This window comes from Mauremys mutica, chromosome 2 (genome assembly GCF_020497125.1).
Source record: "Mauremys mutica isolate MM-2020 ecotype Southern chromosome 2, ASM2049712v1, whole genome shotgun sequence".
NCBI classification, from domain to species: domain Eukaryota; kingdom Metazoa; phylum Chordata; order Testudines; family Geoemydidae; genus Mauremys; species Mauremys mutica.
Genome location: NC_059073.1, coordinates 218766803 through 218789475, shown reverse-complemented (window position 1 = coordinate 218789475; position 22673 = coordinate 218766803). Strand labels below are relative to the sequence as shown.

The window sequence follows — 22673 nt, the reverse complement described above, 5'->3', positions numbered from 1 at the left end:
TGTCAATATAGGCACTTCCCTCTAGGCCTCTCAGGCCACTGTCGCTCTGTAGGTTAGTAATAGGCATGCTCCAGCCCGCAAGCCCTTCAAGTGGAGTGTCCAGCCCCGATCTACTGGCCCCTTGCAGTATTCACTTATTTGCTGCTTCCAAAGAAACAGTACATCCCAGCTTACCAGTTGCACCTCAAATCACCACTCCACTTAACTCACAGTGTTTAGGTTTGTTTACAGTGAAATCAAATACAAGTTTATTTAACAAAGCATAGCGATTCAAATAGTAACAAGTAGAAATACTGTAAACCAGAGGTTACATATTAAATAAAATCATAGCACGCAATCTAGAGCCAGACTTAATTAATAAAGATACTCTCATGTCTAGTAGAGTATTGCTCACTCAAAATTTTTTTTTATTTATTTTTTTTAAATCCTTGCAGCGGTTTACAGCTAGGTTGGCTGTGACACTTTTTTCATGAGACACACATGCTGTCAGTTTGCATCCTAGATGAAGGATTTTCAGTGTGTCTCTGCACTCCAAAACATACCAGACCAATCCTTTGTCTTTATTCATCAAGAGGACACCCCCCTGCTGTTAGTTTCTTCCTGCAAATTTCCTCTCTTGTAGATTTTCCAACCTCTCAATTCGCACCCAGCTCAGTATGCAAATAAGCATGCAACATGTGGGATACAATACACAAATGGCCAAACTAGGGTGACCAGACAGCAAGTGTGAAAAATCGGGACAAGGGGTGGGAGGTAATAGGAGCCTATATAAGAAAAAGACCCCAAAATCAGGACATCTAGTCACCGTAGGCCAGACAAGGAGACAGGTATCTGTTACCTCCTTCCTGAAAGGCACATCTCCATGGTACATCATCTCCTGGTGACCTGCCTTAAGTTTAAGACCTTAAGAGCATAATTTTCAGTATAGATACAAAACTTCTTAAATATTATATGTACATACATTCACAATGGATTATAACAACCAGTGGATAACTGGCTCTCGGTAGAGACCTCACACGCTACCCTTTGGTGAACTTTTATGCTGATATCTGACATCAGGTATCTTTATACAATCCTACACACCCTCTGTGCTGTTTGACAGCCTTCTCTCTCACTGACATAGTGCTGTGCACATGAGTGCTTACCCTGGCAAAACTTGTGTCACTCAGTGTGTGTTTTTTTTTCACACTCCTGAGTGACAGAAGTTTTGCTGTCAGAAGTGCAAGTCCAGACCTGGCCATAGTTTTCCATGAGAAAGACATAGTTGAAAGGAACACTCCCAAAGAGTCATCTCAAAAACAGGGATAAAAGGAAGTAAAAATATTCTCATAATGACCTCTACCTACCCATAAGACAGTAACTATTCCTGGGGGTGGGAGAGAAGGCTGAGACTGTGGACACAGTTAATCATCCGAGTATTCATCTAGGGCAGAGGCCAAATTTGCAGGGCCCAAGGAATAATTATATACACAATCGTATATTAGCATAATGATACTTCTCATTGATAAACGTTACCTTTGCAACCTTTATAAAGTTGAACAACGTGGGACAGTCTCACCTGTCTTTTGATTAAATAAGTGAGTTCTCAAGTGAATGAATAATTATTCAAAACTGAGAATCTTGAGAAAGACTAAGTGTGATGCTATGTGTGCTGGCCAACAGTTATTGCCACAGATCAATCTGCTGTATCAGAGGAGTCACATGCAGGGCCGCCCAGAGGGGGGGCAAGAGGGGCAATTTGCCCCAGGCCCCGAGCCCCACGGGGGCCCCCACCAGAGTTTTTCGGGGCCCCTGGAGCGGGGTCACTCACTCGCTCCGGGGTGCTCGGCCAACTCTTGTGTGGCCGGGCGCAGGAGCTTCTGCCACTCCCGGTCTTCGCCGGCGGGGGGGTCCTTCTACTCCGGGGCGGAAGGACCCCCCGCTGGCGAATTACTGCCAAAGATGGAGCGGGACCCGCCGCCGAAGTTCAGCCCGGTCTTCGGCGGTAATTCGGCGGCGGGGGGCCCTTCCGTTCCGGGACCCGCCGCCGAAGTGCCCCGAAGACCCGCGGCGGGGCCCCCCTCCGCCCAAGACCGGGCTGCGCTTCGGCGGTGGGTCTCGCTTCGGCGGTAATTCGGCGGCGGGGGGTCCAGGAACGGAAGGGCCCCCCGCCGCCGAAGACCCCGGGCCCCCGGAATCCTGTGGGCGGCCCTGGTCACATGGTAACCTGAAAGTGTTCAGAGATGCTCAATCCTTCTTGAACAAGAGATTTGATTTCAGAATGTAGGTCTTCCGTAATATGCTCTACAAGAGAAGATTACTTTACCCAAGTAAAAAAGTTCTTACAAGCCCTACTGGCCAGGTTAATTAGATATTCTGAGAGTTAGTGATCCATCTTTTTGTCTCCTTGTCCCCAAGGAAAGATTATAATTACTGCACCAACTTACTCTTTTCCAGGGCAGCAGAGACCATAAGTGAACCCAGTATCTGGTTCTGGTAGAAGTACTTTTGTCCTGCCTGGGGCACCTGTTAGAGTTTATCATTCTTCTTGGATACTGGTGGCATGGATGAAAGAGAGCCACAGATCTCACGTAGTTCCAGAAGTCCCTCTGACAGAAAAAGCTATCTTAGAGTCTTTTGTCTGGACTGTATAACTATTTATGGGATTTCTCCTCCATAGTGTAAACAGGCAAATGTAGTTATTTCACCTGTCTATCCAATAAACTTTAAATAACTTGTATTCATCAAGAGGTAAGACAGAAGCTGATTCTAGTGTCATCTAGGTCAGGAGAGCTAGAGATGGAGGAAGGCACTTCATTACTGAAAATAAGTTCCCAATGATTCACCCATTTCTAATCCAAAGGATCCTCTTGAAGAGCAGCCATCCCTACCCTTGTGAGTTGATCTGGGGCACTTTGATGACAATACATCTTGATTCCTACATGTATACTTCTCTGAAGGAATGCAAAGAGATGGGGCATTAGGCCCAGGTTCACATGGGCCATAAGAATAAGGGGGTTGTGTATAGGAATCTCATAGGTTCTAAAGCAGGGGTGGGCAAACTATGGCCGGCCAGTGAGCTCCACTCCGCACGCTGCCCCCACAGCTCCCATTGGCCGGGAACTGAGGCCAATGGGAGCTGCAGGGCGGTGTCTGTGGATGGGGTGGTGCGAAGCAGAGCCGCCTGGCCGTGCCGCTGTGTAGAAGCCGGAGATGGGACATGCTGCTGCTTCTGGAAGTCGCTTGAGGTAAGCAGATTCCTACACCCCGAGCCACCCTCCTGTGCTTCAACCCTCTGCCCCAGCCCCGATCCCCCTCCCACCCTCTGAACCCCTCAGCCCTAGCCTGGAGCACCCTCCTACACCCCAACCGCCTCATCCCCAGCCCCACCTCAGAGCCTGCACCCCCAGCCATAGCTCTCACACCCCCTACCCCGTGTCTCAACCCCCTGCCCTGATCCCCATCCTGCACTCCAAACCCCTCGGTCCCAGCCCGGAGCACCCTCTTACAACATCCCAAACCCCTCATCCCCACTCCCACCCCCGAGCTCTCACCTGCGCCCTGCACTCCACCCCACCTGCCCCAGCCTGGAGCCCCCTCCCACACCCTGAACTCATTTAGGCCCATCCATAGCCCTCACCCCCTTCCGCACCCCCATCCCAATTTCATTAGCATTCATGGCTTGCCATACAATTTCTATACCTAAATGTGGCAAGTTTGCCCACACCTGTTCTGAAGTGTCTGCACTCTCATACCTAAATGTTTCTCTGGCAAATAAAGTACAACTCAGTATCTGGAAGCATGGAGTTGACTTGTGTTAAGACTAAAAATCCTGGACCCTGAAGCAAGGGTTAACAGTCTACAAATGCCAAATAGTAATAATAATAATAATAATATATATACACACACACATATATGTATACACACACACACACACCATCTATGGCTGCTTATTTACAAGGCGTGCACTTTCAGGTATTCAAATACTCAAACCTCTTTTGAGGTATTCATTAAGCATTTGCGTTTAATATGGCTAATATGAATGAATGTCAATTATATAATGTGACTAACAAGAAATGCTAAGAATCATATTTATAATTATATTATGTGATCACTCTGATATGTTGTACGTGACTATTTTTCACTTGTCATTATTAAACATATATAAATAGATATGTATATTTTCTGTAAGATTGATATTATGAATACCTTAAATTGTGAGTTTCTGAATATCTGAAAGTACAGTCTTTAAATGAGTCTATATGAAGACTTCAAGCTGAAATAAGCAAATGCTTTTAAATCCTGATGTTGTAGTCAGTTACTAGACAATAGTCAATATTTTAAATAACTATGAAATAAAATCACTTGAATTTTAAACTATGTATCACTGATAATTTCTTAAGTAACTCAGGCAGGTTGTTCTATGCTTTCATGAGGTATACCATAAGATTCATGCTTATCTTTAGATGATTACTGTACCATCACACACACAAAAGAGAAAAGTAATAGGAAATATACCTTTAACGTTCCTCAGTACTTCTGGGCTCTGCTGAGCTAAACGATCTAGACTGTGTAGCTGGCTACAACGATGGGCAATACCCCAGCTTCTTTGCCACCTAAAGAAAAATATACTTGAGAATATCTCACTCAGTCTTATAAAAGGATTTTTAAAAAAATGTAAGACAGTGCCCAAAGTGTGCTAAGAGCTTTACAATAAAGCAGTAATTCATAGCAACAAAAATCACAGTCACTGAAGAGTAATAAATAGCAAATAATCCAACTGGGAATGTGTATAAAGTGGTTTGAGTCATACACTAATCAAATCTCATATATAAACCAATAATTAAGTAATTAAAATGGAAAATGTAGAATTTCTTTTGCAGTGGGTGCCATACTGAAGATGGTGTAGGGGAAAAACAAACTGAAAAAAGCTAAAAACTATATTTGGATATGCAAAAAGCAGTTATTTGTTTCTCAGGATACTTTCTTTGTATCTTTTTCTATACGCAGAAGGGAGTTCAGTACAAAAGTTTTATTCATAAATTTACTGATTTCTTAGAAGAGGACAAGAGGTTAGGATTGTGAAGTTTATTGCAGCCTCAGCCCTGTTCCTAAAAAGACTTACACATGTACTTTATGCAGTGAGTATATAGGCGCCAATTCCATGCATGCTCCAGGGCTAGAGCACCCCTGGAAAAAAGTTAGTGGGTGCTTAGCACCCTCCGATAGCCAGTGCCTGCCTCCCCCCACACCTCCCCCCCAGCGCCTCCCGTCCACTGGCAGCTCTGCCAATCAGCGCCTCTTGCCTCCTGCAATCAGCTGTTTTGTGGCATGCAGGAGGCGCTGGAGGGGAGATAGGAGGAGCAGGGACAAGTCGCGCTCAGAGGAGGGGGCGGAACTGAGTGGGACGAGGCAGGCTGGGAATTTGGGGGAAGGGGTAGGGTGGAAGCAGGGCCAGAGTGGAGGCCTGCGCCTGTGAATATGTCCATTGATTTCAGCTGGGTTACTCACACAGCATAAAGTTAAGTAGGCGCACTTACTAGTAACTAGCCCTTAATTACTCAGTTATACAGGTGCTCGACAGCCAAGCAGGGGGAAAGATTCCTTTCTCTCTTGAATCGTGGAGAGTTCAGCCCAGTATTTAGCTCATATATTGGACGGGTTGATTTGGCTTGCTATTAGGGGAACTACTGTACTGGAATTGAAAGTTTTATGTGCATGTACTAAAAGTAAGGAAGAAAAACATCTCTAACAAATTTCCTGCATCATATCTTGCAGAAAGCAGAGTCTTAGTTTTTTTTGGCCTGGTCTACACTAGGAGGTTCTGTCGAATTTAGCAGCGTTAAATCGAATTAACCCTGCACCCGTCCACACAACAAAGCTATTTAGTTCGACATACAGGACTCTTTAGTTCGATTTCTGTACTCCTCCCTGACGAGGGGAGTAGCGCTAAATTCGACATGGCCATGTCGAATTAGGGTAGGTGTGGATGGAATTCGACGCTAATAGCTCCGGGAGCTATCCCACAGTGCACCACTCTGTTGACGCTCTGGACAGCAGTCCGAGCTCGGATGCTCTGACCAGCCACACAGGAAAAGCCCCGGGAAAATTTGAATTCTTTTTCCTGTCTGGCCAGTTTGAATCTCATTTCCTGTTTGGACATTGTGGCGAGCTCAGCAGCACTGGCAACGATGCAGAGCTCTCCAGCAGAGGTGTCCATGCAATCTCAGAATAGAAAGAGGGCCCCAGCATGGACTGACCGGGAAGTCTTGGATCTGATCGCTGTGTGGGGCGATGAGTCTGTGCTTTCGGAGCTGCGCTCCAAAAAACGGAATGCGAAGATCTACGAGAAGATCTCCAAAGCCATGACAGAGAGAGGATACAGCCGGGATGCAATGCAGTGCCGCGTGAAAATCAAGGACCTGAGACAAGGCTAGCCAGAAGACCAAAGCGGCAAACGGACGCTCCGGATCCCAGCCCCAGACATGCCGTTTCTACGAGGCACTGCATTCCATTCTAGGTGCGGCCGCCAACCACTACCCCACCACTGACCGTGGACTCTGACGATGGGATAGTGTCGACGGCCGGTTCCTCGGAGATGTTCGCAGATGGGGAAGATGAGGAAGGAGATGAGGACGAGGTGGCAGTCGACAGCGCTTACAACGCTGATTTCCCCGACAGCCAGGATCTCTTCATCACCCTCACGGAGATCCCCTACCAACCCTCCCCAGCCGTTATCCCGGACCCTGAATCAGGGGAAGGATCAGTCGGTAAGTGCTTTAAACATGTAAACATTTATTTTTAACAGAACAGGAATATTAACTATGTGAAAAGAAGGTCAATATGTACGGGGATAGAACAGAAATCCTCATGGGAGATCTCCACAAAGCTCTCCTGGAGGTAATTGAAAAGCCTCTGCATGAGGTTCCTGGGGAGAGCAGCCTTATTGCGTCCTCCGTGGTAGCACACTTTTCCGCGCCAGGCTATCATCAGGTACTCGGGTATCATTGCCTCGACGAGCATGGCGGCATAGGGCCTTGGTTTTTGCAGGCTTTCACGCAGCATGCGGTCTTTATCTATGTCACTGATCCTCATCAGGGTGATCTCGCTCATGGTGACCTGCTTTGAATTAGGGGAATGTTAGTATTGGGACTGCTTGCCTGTTCCTTTACATAACTGTAACCGGCGGTTTACAGCCACGCGGTGGAGGCGGGACAGGGGCAGCATACAGGGATCTTCCCCGGGGACAGCCGCGAGGGGGTGGGACAGGGGCAGAGTTCATGCTTTCCGGATTGCCGGCAGCAGGAACTGGCCAACGCTAGGAGCATTGCTTTGACCGTGCTATAAATTAAGTTTTAAGCAGCCAAAAGTCTACGGCTTACCATGTCTGCCTGCTACACGAATTCTGCTGTCCTGCCCCGCTTGTCTGATCTCCACTGCAAGACCCCAAGCACTGAATGCGAAGGCCGAAAAGTCGACCTTGTCCTGAGTGCGCATGAGATAGGTGCTGTGCATGGTCTTGTTCACAGAGACAGACTAGACTATGTTCATTGTTCGCAAAAATGTATCTTTGTAAGGAATTCACTCCCTTTTCCCCATCACACAGCTGTGACTGTCTCCCGACCTACCCCGGCATCCCCCTCACAGAGGCTGGCACAGATTAGGCGGCGAAAGAAAAGGACACGGGACGAGATGTTCTTAGAACTTATGGGCTGCTCCCGAGCCGAGGCGGCCCAGCAGACCCAGTGGAGGGAGAACATGTCGCAGTACCAGCGCTCACACAGCGAACGGGAGGACAGGTGGCGGCAGGAAGACCAGCAGGCGACTCAAACACTGCTTGGACTAATGAGGGAGCAAACGGACACGCTCCGGCGCCTTGTGGATGTTCTGCAGGACTGGAGGCAGGAGGACAGAGCCCCACTGCAGTCTATGTCTAACCGGCCTCCCACGCCACAAAGTTCCATACCCCCCTCACCCAAAGTACCAAGAAGGAGGGGCGGCAGGGGCCGTGAAAACTGTCACTCCACCCCTGCAGAGTGCTCAAGTACAAGAAGGCTCTCATTCCCAAAATTTTGATAAGTCCTTTCCTTCCCGCCTCACCCAAGCCCCAATCCCAGTTTCATCCCCTAACTGTCTAGTTGATAATAAAAAATACTTTTCTGTTAATTACTGTTTCCGTCATGTTCTTTTAGAGGAGACTGTGTTTGAAGGGGGGGTAGGAGGTTGGTAATTGGACAGGACAGTCACCTTTACCAGGGTACAGACACGGGGGCAGGTTCAGCAGCAGGTCACACACACAGTGCAGTCACTAGGCACCCTGGTCAGTCTGGGAGGTGGTTTTCATGTTCTGTGTGTGTGTGTGGGGGGGGGCTATGTGACTTTGTGGCGGGGGAGGGCGGTTAGAGATCTTATGCAGCGGTCCTTATCCTGGATCACAGAGCCACGCAGCAGGGGATCTGTAACCATCCTCCCCCGCCACAAAGTCACATAGCCACCACACACAGAGTCCCGAAAAGGAGGGGTGGCAGGCTCCGTTGAAACAACCAGTCCGCCACTGCGGACCGCTCTAGGAGCAGGAGCCTGTCATTCCTCGAGTTTAGAAGCGGTCTTTGCAGCACTACACACCCTACCCACCACAGTCTGCATCCCAGTTTCAACCCTTTACCGTGAAATCAGTAATAAAGAAAACGGTGTTAATTAACAAAGTTCCATGTATTTTATTTTTAAACGTGTGTTGGAAGGGGGGGAACAAACTTAATAGTCACAGGTTACCCTGCTCACTGAGGAACCTAGCTTTCAAAGCCTCCCGGATGCACAGCGCTTCCCGCTGGGCTCTTCTAATCGCACGGCTGTCTGGCTGGGCGTAATCAGCAGTAATCAACCTCCCATCCCGCCATAAAGGTCTCCCCCTTGCTCTCACAGAGATTGTGGAGCACACAGCAAGCTGCAACAACAATGGGTATATTGGTTTCGCTGAGATCTGAGCGAGTCAGTAAGCTTCTCCATCTCCCCTTGAGACGTCCAAAAGCACACTCCACCACCATTCTGCACTTGCTCAGCCGGTAGTTGAAGAGTTCTTTGTCACTGTCCAGGGCGCCTGTATAGGGCTTCATGAGCCAGGGCATTAGCGGGTAGGCTGGGTCCCTGAGGATCACTATAGGCATCTCCACATCCCCAACAGTTATTTTGTGGTCCGGGAAGAAAATACCTTCCTGCAGGCGTCTAAACAGACCAGAGTTCCTGAAAACACGCGCGTCATGAACCTTGCCCGGCCATCCGATGTTGATGTTGGTAAAACGTCCCCTATGGTCCACCAGTGCTTGCAGCACCATTGAAAAGTAGCCCTTTCGGTTAATATACTGGCTGACCTGGTGGTCCGGTCCCAGGATAGGGATGTGAGTTCCATCTATAGCCCTACCGCAGTTTGGGAATCCCATCGCGGCGAAGCCATCTATGATGACCTGAACGTTTCCCAGGGTCACTACCTTTGAGAGCAGCAGCTCAACGATTGCGTTGGCTACTTGCATCACAGCAACCCCCACGGTAGATCTGCCCACGCCAAAGTGGTTCGCTACTGACCGGTAGCTGTCTGGCGTTGCAAGTTTCCAGAGGGCTATGGCCACTCGCTTCTGCACAGTCAGGGCTGCTCGCATCCGGGTGTCCTTGCGCTTCAGGGCAGGGGACAGCAACTCACACAGTTCAAGGAAAGTTCCCTTACGCATCCTAAAGTTTCGCAGCCACTGTGATTCATCCCAGACCTGCAGCACTATGCGGTCCCACCAGTCCGTGCTTGTTTCCTGGGCTCAGAATCGCCGTTCCACAGCATGAACATGACCCATTGCCACCATGATGTCCACGGCGCGGGGTCCCGTGCTTTGTGAGAGGTCTGTGCCACTCTCAGACTTCATGTCCTCACCGCGCTGCCGTAGCCTCCTTGCCCGATTTCTCAGCATCTGACTGTGAAAAAGGTGGACGATAAGGTGTGAGGAGTTGACAACGGCCATAACTGCAGCGATGATCGCAGCGGGCTCCATGCTCGCAGTGCTGTGGCGTCCGCGCTGTCACTCACCAGAAAAGTGCGCGAACTGATTGCCCGCCGGCGCTTTCAGGGAGGGAGGGCGGGAGTGACGGTTGAATGACGACAGTTACCCAAAACCACCCTCGACACATTTTTTCCCCCAGCAGGCATTGGGGGCTCGACCCAGAATTCCAATGGGCAGCGGGGACTGCGGGAACTGTGGGATAGCTGCCCACAGTGCACCGCTTCCAATGTCGACGCTTGCCCCGTTAGTGTGGACTCACAAAGTCGAATTACTGTCCTTAGTGTGGATACACACGTTCGACTTTGTAATATCGGTTCCACAAATTCGATTTAAGTAGAATCGAACTACTCTGGTAGTGTAGACATACCCTTTGAATGTCCAGCCAGAGTAAGTTATCCATTCATAAAAACATAACAGCGGCCATACTGGGTCAGACCAAAGGTCCATCTAGCCCAATATCCTGTCTTCCAACAGTGGCCAATGCCAGGTGCCCCAGAGGGAAAGAACAGAACAGGTAATCATCAAGTGATCCATCCTCTGTTGCCCATTCCCAGCTTCTGGCAAACAGAGGCTAGGGATACCATCCCTGATTATCCTGGCTAATAGCCATTGATGGACCTATCCTCCATTAATGTATCTAGTTCTTTTTTGAAACCTATTATAGTCTTGGCTTTCACAACATCCTCTGGCAAGGAGTTCCATAGGTTGTCTGTGCATTGTGTGAAAAAAATACTTCCTTTTGTTTGTTTAAAACCTGATGCCTATTAATTTCATTTGGTGGCCTCTAGTTCTTATGTTATGAGGAGTAAATAACACTTCCTTATTCACTTTCTCCACACCAGTCATGATTTTATAGACTTCATAGACAGATTCCATATCCCGTTAGTTGTCTTTATTCCAAGCTGAAAAGTCCCAGTCTTATTAATCTCTCCTCATATGGCAGCCATTCCATACCCCTTATCATTTTTGTTGCCCTTTTCAAAGCTGTATTCATATAAATGTTTATGATTTACAATATTTAATTAAGAGACATTAGGATAACTTTTGCTGCTATCAAAATGTGCCTATAATTAAACCCACAAAAATACATTAACTTTAATTCACCTTCTGTTCAGGTATTACAGCATGTGTATATTAAAAAAAAATCATTCACAATTTTGAGATCCCCTCAACACTGACACAGAACAGGCAAGTTAAGGATAATGTTTCAGATAGTTATTAAACTCTGAGGTTTCTTGGTCACTATACCCTCCACATTACGTTAACACAGTTTACAGTTATGGGCCAGATCTTCAGCTTTCCCAGGTCCCTTTTCAGTGTACTTAAAACTGCCTCAAACATAAAACTGACTGTTACCACAGATTAGGATGTGAATAGGATGTGAATCCTCAGTTAGCATAAAGCCAGCGTAGCAATTCAGCATCGGGGCACAGAGGGATGGTACCATGCAAGAGCCCTAATGGGACAACTACAGCAGGCATAACTCAGATCAGCCTAAGAGCTACTCCATGTTATACTTTGAGGCTGCTTTGACCCTCAGTAGCTCCAGGATTGGGGACACAAAAAAGGTGGCTTAGACCCTGCACCCTCTGCTCAAACGTCCCAAGCATAAGCTTGGAATGGCTGAGGATCTAGCCCATTATTTACTTTTAAAGCCTCCAACCATATTAGCATTGACCTGTAAGAGGTGGAAGTAGCAGTTTCCCATTAAGATTCAATTACTTCTCAGTTAGAAAAAATTCTGAACAGGAAGCATTTTCTTGTAATTTTTTTCATTAAAATGTTAACTTTCCACAAAATGTAACAATATAGTATTACAGTATTTTGATAACAGACTATGAAAGAAAAATTAAAAACCACAAACAAGCAATTTTATTCAATGTTCAGAAAGAGTCCATCAACTTGTTTTGACTTGGTTTTACTATGCAGTGAGGATTTCATAGAAGAGCTAGTCTTAGGAACTAACCTTGGATCAAGTGATCATGAGCTGATTATCCTTCCATTTAATTTAAACTTAATCAAAATCAGCTCGTTAACTATGACCTTTTATTTCAAAAGTGCAGACTTTGGGAAAATAAGGGAATTAGTTAAAGAAGTCAACTGAAAAGTTCAAGGACTTAAATGTGGAGGAGGCTTGGAATTTCTTCAAAATCAACTTCTAACAGAGCATTCTGAGTTATGAGTTGACTCAGCACCCTGTCACTCAAATCCTCACCAGCATACATTAATTGGGACCTGACTGAAAGACAAGTAGTTGGCAGAGCATGCCAATTAATTGAGTAAAGATACAGCTCAGGGGCTAATTGGGTGGAAGAAATCCCTGCAGCTGGGACTATATAAGCAGACAGGAAGGAAGTGCTAGGGAGGAGTATTGGGAGCCTGAAGGAAGGCAGGAGTAGACAGGACTGGCTGCTCTTAATACTCCGCTGTTTCCCCAGAAGCAAGTGAGGAAGCTGGCTACTGACTGTAAGCAGTATGTAAATAACGCTCCAGGCTGTGGCCTTTTGAAGGAATATAAAGCACAGTGGTGTTTAAGATGATTTGGAGTTGTGGTGGTCAGTCACTGAGGCTGGAAATGACTGTCAGGAGACTGCCCTATGACAACTATACAAAAGTTATCTGAAATTTGCATCCCAAGCAAAGAAAAAAAGCTTGTAGGGAAAAGCTCCACACCAGCTGGAAGAATAGTAACCTCAAAAAGATTATTAGGAGTAAGCTGAGAGTTTATAAGGAATGGAAAAAAGGGTTGATCAATAAAGAAAGCTACATCTGGAGGTTAGAAAAATCTAAGAATTGTTAGAATTGTTAAAAATCAAGATGAATTAACTCTTGCAAAGGGAATTAAAATAATCTTTTTAGTTTATATAAAAATAGAATAAGGAAGGGTGGAGTTGGGCTGCTAGCAGTAAGGATGGGAAGGAAATTAAAGAATCTAGATATGGCTCAAACTAAATGAATTCATTGTGGGCTTTCAATAAGGATGATAATATGGAACATGTGCATGAAGGCACTATAGTTGATGAAAGTGTGTGTGTAGAAATGGAAATTACCACATCTGAGGTGGAAGAAAAAGAGATCTTAACATGCTCAGATCAGGGGCCCGGATAATTTAGATTCCAAAATATGAAAGAACTGGCACATGAGATTGCTAGTCCAGTAGCAAGGATTTTTAATAAAGTCTGGGCTAATCCCATATGACTGGAGAATAGCTAATGTCAGACCTATATTTAAAGAAAGGTAAAAAAAGTGATCTAGGCAGTCAGAATAGCAGGTCTGTAACTAGTATGTAAGGCTTTAGAACAAATTGTGAAGGAAAGAGCAAGCTCGTGGGAGAAAAAACGCTAAAGGGACGTAATGCAACATGGATTTACTAAAAGTAGATCAAATCGGACTAACCTGATCTTCTTTCAGAAAATAAATTATTTTAGGTAAGAGAAATGGAATAGATCTTGTATACCTGGACTTCAGTAAAGCATTTGATATAGTACCACATGAGAAATTATTAGTTAAATTAGGAAAGATGGGGATCAGTACATGATCTGTAAGATGGATAAGGAACTGGCTAAAAGGGGAGAAGGCCATGGGTTATGCTGAAAAGTGAACTATTGGACTGGAGGGAGGTTACTAGTGGAGTTCCTCAAGGATTGGTCTTGGAAACAATCTTTTTCAATATTTTTATTAATGACCATGGCACAAAAAGTGTGCGCGCTAATGAAATCTGCTGATGATACTAAGTTTGGAGGCATCGTCAATACAGAGGAAGATTGGAACATTACACAGGAAGATCTGGATGACCTTGAAGACTGGAGTGACAGAAATGGGATGAAATTCAGTAATACAAAGTGAGTCTGGAACTTAGGGTCTAATAAGGAGAATTTTTGGTTGGAGGGAGTGATAAAAATGTAGCAGTTTGGGTGGTGTGGCTTGTGATATATAGAAGGTCAGATCAGATGATCTGGTGGGCACTTCTGGCTTTAAACCCCATGTTACTGCACTAAACAAACCTGAAAGCTATTTAACGCAAAGCTTTCACAACATACCCTGAAGAGATGCATTTTTGTTCTCAAATATTAACAACTTGTATTTTCTAAGAAATATTTTGGAATAAAGAAATCCAAGTACAGAACCTGCTTTTTAAAGCTATTACAATATTCCCTCCATGGACTCTTGTTTCTGATATTTTGGACAACAATATCTTTACTAAGTCTTCACAGGTTGTCAATAAGTACCATATGCAGCATCGAAAGAGAAGCTAAGTTGTTTAAGCTAAATTAGTTATATAAGCAAGCTCAAGCTCCAATTCAGGAAAGCAATTTTATCCAGCAAAGTACTTAAACATGTGATTAGGTCCTATTGACTACAATAGAACCGAAGCACATGCTTAAGTGTTTTCCTGAATTGGCAACCATGCTACTAGGTAGTACAATCTCCTGACTTATAAATAAGACTAGGTCTAGTTCAGTTATTGTAAATGCAAATTTTTAGTCCCATCCAAGTCTGATGAAAATATAATCGTATTCAGTGGAGTACTGCATTTATGACTACATATAAAATAGACATTTTGCTGGAATATATTTTTTAAAGTTTAACTGCATTACTTTGTTTTTAGTCTATGTGGCCTTACAAAATTGTAAATTATGCTTGTTTTGACCCTTTTAAGTTAGATCTTCTGTACTTCATTACCTGATATCAGAGAGCTGTAGCTGATGAGTGAGTTCATCTTTTAAACGGTTTAGTTCTTCCCTAAGTGGTAAGCTCTTTCTCAGCTTCTTTATTGCACTTTTTTCACTATTATCTAACCAGGAGCTGTAAAAAAGAAAATATATGGCTATTCAAGACCATTTTTCTCAAGCACATTGTACTGCTATTTAAAAATATTAATGTCTACTTTAAGAAATATGTCAAGTTATCAAATCAGGTAATGTTTTAAAAGAATGTTTTCTTGAAAAGAGTAAATCTATTTTTAGTGTAACATTTCTATTATAGTATAACAGATAACTGTAGATAAGTCACTGAATCATGTTCCCACAGGTTTAGCTCATGAACTTTTAAAAAGCAGCATCTTAAGAGATTTAACGGATCAAACATTTTGAAATGATCTAGTTTATCATCATCATCAACATCGTTCCCATTACGCCTTTGGCATTTAGGGCAGCGATGAAGCTTCTCCACTCCTGACTGTTTCTGGCAAGTCTTTCAATGGTTCCCCAGCGGTGCCCCAGTCTTCACCACGTTGTTTTTGGGTGGCCTTGTTTTCGCTTGCCGTCAGGTGTCCACCTTAATGCTATTCTGGTGATGGAATCAATTTCCATCTGAAGCACATGGCCAATCCACCTCCAGCGCCTCCTGGTAATGATGGTGCTCATATCTGCTTGGCTGCACTGTGTGAATAGGTCTTGGTTTGAGATTGTAGGGAGGTGACGCATGGGAGCATCCTGAAGGGTCAAGTGCCCTCCCAGCAGCCGATCCAGGCGGGGAGAGGAAGAGGTGGGGCCAGAGCCTCTTTTAGCCACATTGCCTGGGATGCTACCTGGTGCGGTGCAGTGCAGTGTCTTGGCTGATGGGGAGAGCACCTGGCTGTGGCAGCAGCAGGCTGCCCCCCACCCAGGCTCAGCTTCTGGCATGCTCAGAGTCGGCTCCTACCCCCAGAAGCTGAACCTGGGCATGGAGTGGGCTGCTGCTGGTCCCTGCTCTGGCTTAGCTTCTGGGGACAGGAGCAGACTGAGTATGCTGGGTGTGGAGGTGGCTCTGACTTGCTCAGCTGCTATCCTGGAAGCTAAGCCGGGCAGGAGGCAGCCTGCTGCTGCCACAGCCAGGCACTCTCCCAGGAAGCAGCTGCACTGCACCAGGCAGCAGCCAAGAGTGGCTCTTTCCTGCTCCCTGCCCAGCTCTGGCTGCCAGAAAGAGCTGGCACAGCGGGTGGACAGAAATCCCCCCCAACAGGTAATGTTGGGTGGGAAGGGGGTGGGGAGAGCACGGGGGCCCTGGGCTGGGGTGGAGACACGTGGGGAGATCCCATGTCTCCCCTTTAACTGGTGCCGCCCTCCCGCCAATACTGGTGGGGCACCAGTCATCATGAAGATTTTTCTGAGGCAGGTTTTATGGAATAAAGACAGTTTGGGACATGTCAGACTTTGTCATTCCCCAGCATTCTGCACTATAAAGTAGTATTGAAAATACACAGCTCAGATAAATCTTGAGTTTGGTTTTGGTGTTGTGTTTTGAAGACTTCCAGAGACTGTATTTGAGCTCCTAAAGGTGTTCCTGGCTTTACTGATTCTGTTCCGAATCTCCTGGCTTGTTCCACTGTTCTGGCTGATGGCACTGCTCAAGCATGTGAATGTTTCTACATTGGTGAGAGCATGATCCTCTATCTGTACTGCTCATGGTGAGCCGATATTAAAGGTCATGATATCTGTCTTACTGTGGTTGATTTTCAGTCCAATCTGCTGGCTGAATGTGTTGAGTCCAGTTGTTTTTTCTTGTATATGGTGTTGGTTATGTGATAGGACAGCGAGATCATCTGCGAAGTCCAGGCCTTTAAGGGATGAGAAGGGTGTTCACTTAATACCTCTTGACATGTCTTTTGTTGTACGCCGCATTACCCCGTCGATGGCAATACTGAAGAGGATTGCAGACATGACACACCCCTAATGTACTCCTATTCTGACTTCAAAAACTGAGCTCACTGTGATCAACACTACATGTAAAGTTGGAAAAGAAGCTTTTGATGATGCTGATTATACAGAGTGATTCCATATGCCTGCAGAATATGCCATAGGCTGGTCCTGTGAATGCTATCAAAAGCCTTCTCAAAGTCTATGAAGTTTATGTAGAGTTGCTGTAGCCATTCTAAGCATTGTTCTATTATGTTTCATAGAGTAAAAATCTGGTCTGTGCATCCAGGCCCTTTTCAAAAACCGGTTTGCTCTTTTCTAAGAATGCTATCAACTACCTCTGATATATGCTGGACTATGATCTTATACAATACCTTTGTTTGGCATAGATAAAAGTGTGATACCATGCCAGCTATTACAATCATTGGGTTCCTTTCTTTGGTATCTTCACTATAACCCCATTGGTCCACTCATCTGGCACTTCTTCCCTTTCCCATACAGATGTAAATAGAGGGGCCAGGATAGATGCTGCTAACTCAGGATTTACCTTGAACAATTCTGCATTCAAGGTATCCTTGCCAGGAGCTCTCTCATTTATTAAGCATTTGATGGCTTGAATGATCTCTTTCTTAGTTGGGGTGTCTGTGCTGATATCAAGATCTTCTGCCTCCTAAATGTTTGCTTCCTGTATAGGTGGCTCCCTGTTCAGCAATTCTTTGAAATGCTTTGTCCACCTCATTTCTTGTTCTTTTTCTGTTGTCCATAAGTGGCCTTGTTTGTCCCTGATGAGAATGTTTGTTGGTGTTTCCCGTTTGCCACTGATAAGCCATGTCATTTGGTAGACGGTTCCTTGTTCACCATTAGCAGTTGCATCCTCTGCTTGTGTTGCCAAAGTATCAATATAATGTCATTTGTCCGCTCTCACAAGGCGCTTGACCTCCTAGTGTGCCTTGCACTACTTCTTGTGGTATTTGTCCTTTAGCTTCTGGGATTTTGTGTCTAAAACTTTTTTCTTCAGGGCTCTATGGTATTCCATGTGTTGGGTGTAATCCACTCCTTTCTCTTCTTCTGCCTGTAGCCTAGACAGGCTTCACTGCTCTGTTTATAGATTGTTGTTATTTTATCCCACTTCTTGTTGATCTCCTCATTTGCATTCCCCTCCTCTTCATCAAGGTCTGCAAGTGCCTGAAACCTGTTCTTTAACTGCAGAATGAAGGCTTTCTGTATTTCAGGAGATTTTTAGCTTGTCAACATCATAATGTCGATGTTCCTTGTTTGGTGGACCCACACTTCTCAGTTTTAGTTTGATGGAGGCTGTCACAAGGTGGTGGTCGCTGCCAATATCTGCTCCCCTTCTCACCTTCACATCTGTCAGTGAGTGTTGTCATTTGCCATTGATCATCGTATGGTTGATCTGGTCTTATTTCTGCCATTTGGAGAACCGCATGTCAGCCTGTGAATTTCAGAATGTTGAAATAGGGTTCTGCTGATGACTACATCGTTCATATTGCAGAAATCAACATCAGCCTCTCCATTTTCATTCATGGTGCCACACTCGTGTCTTCTCATTGCTCTGTCGTTGTTTGTGTTGTCCTTACTAACCTTGGCATTCAGGTCTCCCATGATGATAGTTAGGTTGTGGTGTGGTACTCTCTCTAACTACGCCTGTAGTGCAAGGTAGAATTTGTCCTTTGCTTCTTCATCACGGTCATTTGTTGGAGCATAGCACTGAATCAGGGTGATATTATTTTGTTTCCCTTTCCATCTGGCTCTCATAAGTCTGCTGCTGATTGACTTCCACTCAAGCAGGGACCGCTCTACTACCTCTCCAAAAAGATGGCAACAACCTCAGGAAGTCATCCATCACCCTGGCCAGAATACAACAAAGTTTCTCCCAAGGCTGTTGTTAATCTTCCTGATCCCGTCCATCTGTTCTCACTGACACGCAGGATGCGTAAGTTGTAGCGTCTCTTCTCTGCTGTGACTTGAGCTGGCTTCCCTGTTTCATACATTGTCCCTGTGTTTTATTTTTGTGTTGGTGTTGAGTACTTCAGTCTTCATGCCAGTGGCTTCCTTTTGGCTTTCACCACTGGCAGTCATATGGGTCATTGACTCCTGAAGGCCATCACACACAGTAATGGTTGATTTCTCTGCCGCAGTTTCTGTAACATATTTTGTTTTTTACGGGACAGGGTCGTTAGCCCTGTGCCTAACCCCCAAACCTGGAGGGCCAGAGTGTCTGGCCCCTTCCCTACAGACCAGTCCAGCATGGTTGAACCTGCTGGATCAAAAAGTCCTCGCTGACCCAGACTCTGGGGATCGTTAGAGCATGCAAGCTGTCTCACCATGACAGGGCACAGACAGCAGAGGGCAGTTAGCTGATAAAAATATTAAGTTTGACCACTCTTGTAGCAATGAAATGTGTCCAAGCTCTTTCCCAAGTTTTTGTACCAACTATGGCATGACAAAACAGTGGTCTGACAGAAGCTCCATCTGTGTATGTTGATATCAGGGAACATAGCTCTCAATACATCCAGAGAATGCATCAATTTATTGTGAGTTACTTTAAAACTACAGCTATACTTCACTGGCAAAGTCAGCTACAAGTTGAAAGTCCTGTGAGCCCTAATAGTACAGAATGAGGTTTAAGAACTATGATGCCTCATTTAACCACAAAAATCAGCTTCAAGAGCCACATGATGAGGACATGTTCACTGCACTACAGCAATATTGATACTGTACATCTAGTTAATTGCTCTGAAAGGATGGAAGTAGAATGATGGGATCTATCTCATCAGACCTACACCCCCATAGAAATGCCAACTCAGTCTTGATGTGAAGCAGGACCAGCCTTAGGGAAAATAGCGCCCTGGGTGAACTTGTATTTTGGTGCCCCTGGCCCCCGCTGCCTCCCTGGGCTCCCCACCCACCCCCTCATTGCCCCAGCACCTCCCTGGGCTCTCCACAACGGGTCAGCAGCCTAAGGGAAGGTACAGCAACAGGAAGGCACCACAGACTGTGGTGGCAGGGGAGCATGGTGACCAGAGAGCCCCAGAAAGCGGGGAGGGAACCAGAGGAGTACAGATAGTTTGCTTGTGTGGGAAGGCAGGGGTGGGGTAGTGACATGGGGGCTTCAAAAGGACAGATCTTTCCCCACACCCCAATACTGAGCATTCCCAATATTCAAATGCCCCTTCCAACTTCCAGAGAAGGGAGGCTATGGGGGAGCAGGGAAGGTTAAAATGCAAACACTCCAGTGCACTGGAGACAGCTAGGATGGGTGGTGGAAGGTTCACTCCCGAAATATCTCCAACCCTCTGCACTGACACCTCCCTTTGGAATGAACAAGAGAAACGGGGAGAGCCCCTGAGAGCTGGGAAACTGGGTGGTCAGTGTGTGGAATAGGGGAGTGGGACCTCAAAGACCTGGGGGACACCCTGAGAACTGGGGAGACCTGTGAACTGGGAGGCTGGCACCTGGGGGGCAGAGAGAGGGGCTTCCTGGGAGCTAGGGTATAGGGAGGGTCCCCCTGGGACCTGGAAGCCCTGGGAGGCCCTCTGAGAGCTGGGACATGGGGTCAGGAAACCACCTCCCACATACTTACTCATTTTTTTCTCTTGCAATTTCAGCTCCCTTCCTCTCCCAAACCAAAAGAGGCCAGCAACTTCTAGTTCCCATTGGCCAGCTGAGATGCCACACTCACCTTCTATTGGGCAGCACTGGTTTCATTCAGGCCACCCATGGAAGGTGGAATGGCCCAGGCTGGGACAGTCCCAGAGGGTGCAGGGGAAGAGCTCATCAGCTTGCAGAGTCAGAGGTGGGACTGGGAGGTGGGCTGGGAAACCAGGTGTGGTGGCAAGCAGGGGGTATCTGCTCTGGAGCAAGGAGGTGGGCGCTCCTGTCATGCCAGTTTGCACCCCGCAGGCAGCGAGGGGGAAACTGAGACCTTTGCCTCTTCACCATGATACTCTCCTGACTACAGCAGTTGCCCAGGTCGCTCACCCCTAAGGCCTGCCCTGATGTGAAGCATAGGGTATCAATTCTGACTCCTTTAAGGCCAAATTCTCTCCAGACTTATCAGAAGCACTGGAATTTATAAGGAGGAGCTCCCTCTGGGACCTAATGGCTCAAACTGACATCTGTGATCATCTCACATCCTAGTCAATCGTGATCCTCACTGAACCAGGACACAGCAGTCATGCCTACTTGTTATGGATATTGTATGACCACATCCACCTTCTTTAAAGCTGCAGGGGCCCTTCTCAATCTGAAAGAGAAAGGGAAGCAGACAGAAAACACACCACACAACACATGATCCAGAAAATGTGCTGAGAAGTGTGCCATTGGTGCTTCAAAGATAAAGCGCAGCAGTGATGTACACTCTTTTCACACGGGGAGGAGCAAGGCCTTAAGAGCACCGAAGATGCCCTTGCATTAAGATCAGTCTATGAAGCTCAATGACGTTCCAAAGGGAATGAGACATAAGTGACTGAAGCTGCTGAATGCCTCTGATGTACCTGTAAGTGAGAACTTGAGCTCCCCAAAAGCTGTGCACCAACTGCCACACAAGCTGCTCTGAAACCTCTGGTAGTATTAGAGAGGCAGCTCTATTACTCTAGCTGTTCTGAGGGGACTGAAAGACTGGTGTGGTTTACACGAGCAGCTCTAAAACAACTCTGTCAGATGTCAGTGCCTCTGAGGACTAACACAAGGTTGTGGTGTGTTTTGTTTTTAAATTTAAGGAAACTGACACCAGAGTCAAAGGATATAATAGAGTGGGGGGAGAGATATGATGGGTGAAATACTTTGATACCTCACATGAGCTAGGATGAACACTGAGGAGTAGAGGTCACAGTTCTAGGGTTCCTTCGTCATTGATAACCATCAGGAATGAACTGAGTTCTGGAGCATTTAGGTATGGCTGGGGGGCAGCAGAGGGAAACAGGGCAATCTAAATATCTAAGCAAGGACAATGTGAAGTGAGCCCAACAGCACAATTTTAAAACTGTGGGTGCTTCTACCAGGCCCAGTGAACCAAAAGAGAGGGATCTGTTGAGTGCAAAATCTCAGGTCTTAGCAGTTGTGTGCAGTGCACATAAATACAATTAAGGCCACATCTACAGTATTAAAAATAGCCCATTATTTTTGTGCTGCACAAATGTGAATAGCAAAATGCAAATATACACTAGTAATACTAGAGCATTATTTTACAATCCTAAAATAACATGAGATAAAAATTATTCCACTATATCACATTCCATATTTTAGTGATATTTCAGATATGAACGTTTTCAGATGCCACACCTTTTAGGAACTTCTTTTCTGAGCTGAATCCATACCATTAGCCAATATTTTGTCCTGATTGTGACCGCTGTGTCACAATCATAGCATTAGTGTTCATGCTAATTGTGAATTGTGAATTTGAATAAAGCCCACACTGAGGTCACCCTGCAGTCGCAGCTCCTGTCCTGTGGAGCTTGGCTTGGCTCTGCTCCCCGCTACGAGCATTGTGACCTGACACACATTGTCACAGCACCACTCGGTTTGGCCCATCCATCCCTCCACAGATGGAGACAGAAGAGCAGCCATGCCAAACCTGAGGGGGCTATGACCACACAGAGCCCCCTGCAGGCTGCCTGTCTTTGCACGCCATTTAGCCCTCTGGCTGAGAAGCTACTAGTCCAAATCCCTTTCAGTTTAACAAAACATTCAAGCGTAATCCAAACGACCAAAAAATCAATGTAGTCTCTGGGCCCTGCGCTTAACCTTTTCCTAGAGTTTCACTGCCTTTCCTCAGTTTCTCAAGCACTATCCCACTGAGTCTAAATCTTCCTGAGGCCTCTAGCCTCCACCAGTATCTGCCACTTTGGCTCTTTGCAGCAATGACCCACCTGCTTCCTGCGGCTTTCTCCCCAACACTGAACTCTCTCAGCCTATTTATAAGGCCCAGGTGTCTGTTGAGTTATCCCTGGATTTTTTTTGTCCCCCCCTCTGATTGATAACTATCTAATTTCCACCCATGTGGAGTGAATAT

The 22673-nt window shown here is 46.1% G+C and overlaps 1 protein-coding gene across 6 annotated transcripts in view; it reads right to left on the bottom strand.

Moving 5' to 3' along the window:
• The window catches only part of TCAIM (T cell activation inhibitor, mitochondrial), a 51659-nt gene that overhangs the window by 10863 nt on the left and 18123 nt on the right, over positions 1–22673 (bottom strand). For all 6 annotated transcript variants that reach the window (XM_045004391.1, XM_045004388.1, XM_045004385.1 and 3 more), the window contains exons 6-7: positions 14706–14828; positions 4498–4595 (exon numbers count right to left, since the gene is read on the bottom strand). In XM_045004391.1, the coding sequence (XP_044860326.1) occupies positions 4498–4595; positions 14706–14828 (221 nt within the window). The remainder of the gene's footprint in view (positions 1–4497; positions 4596–14705; positions 14829–22673) is intronic.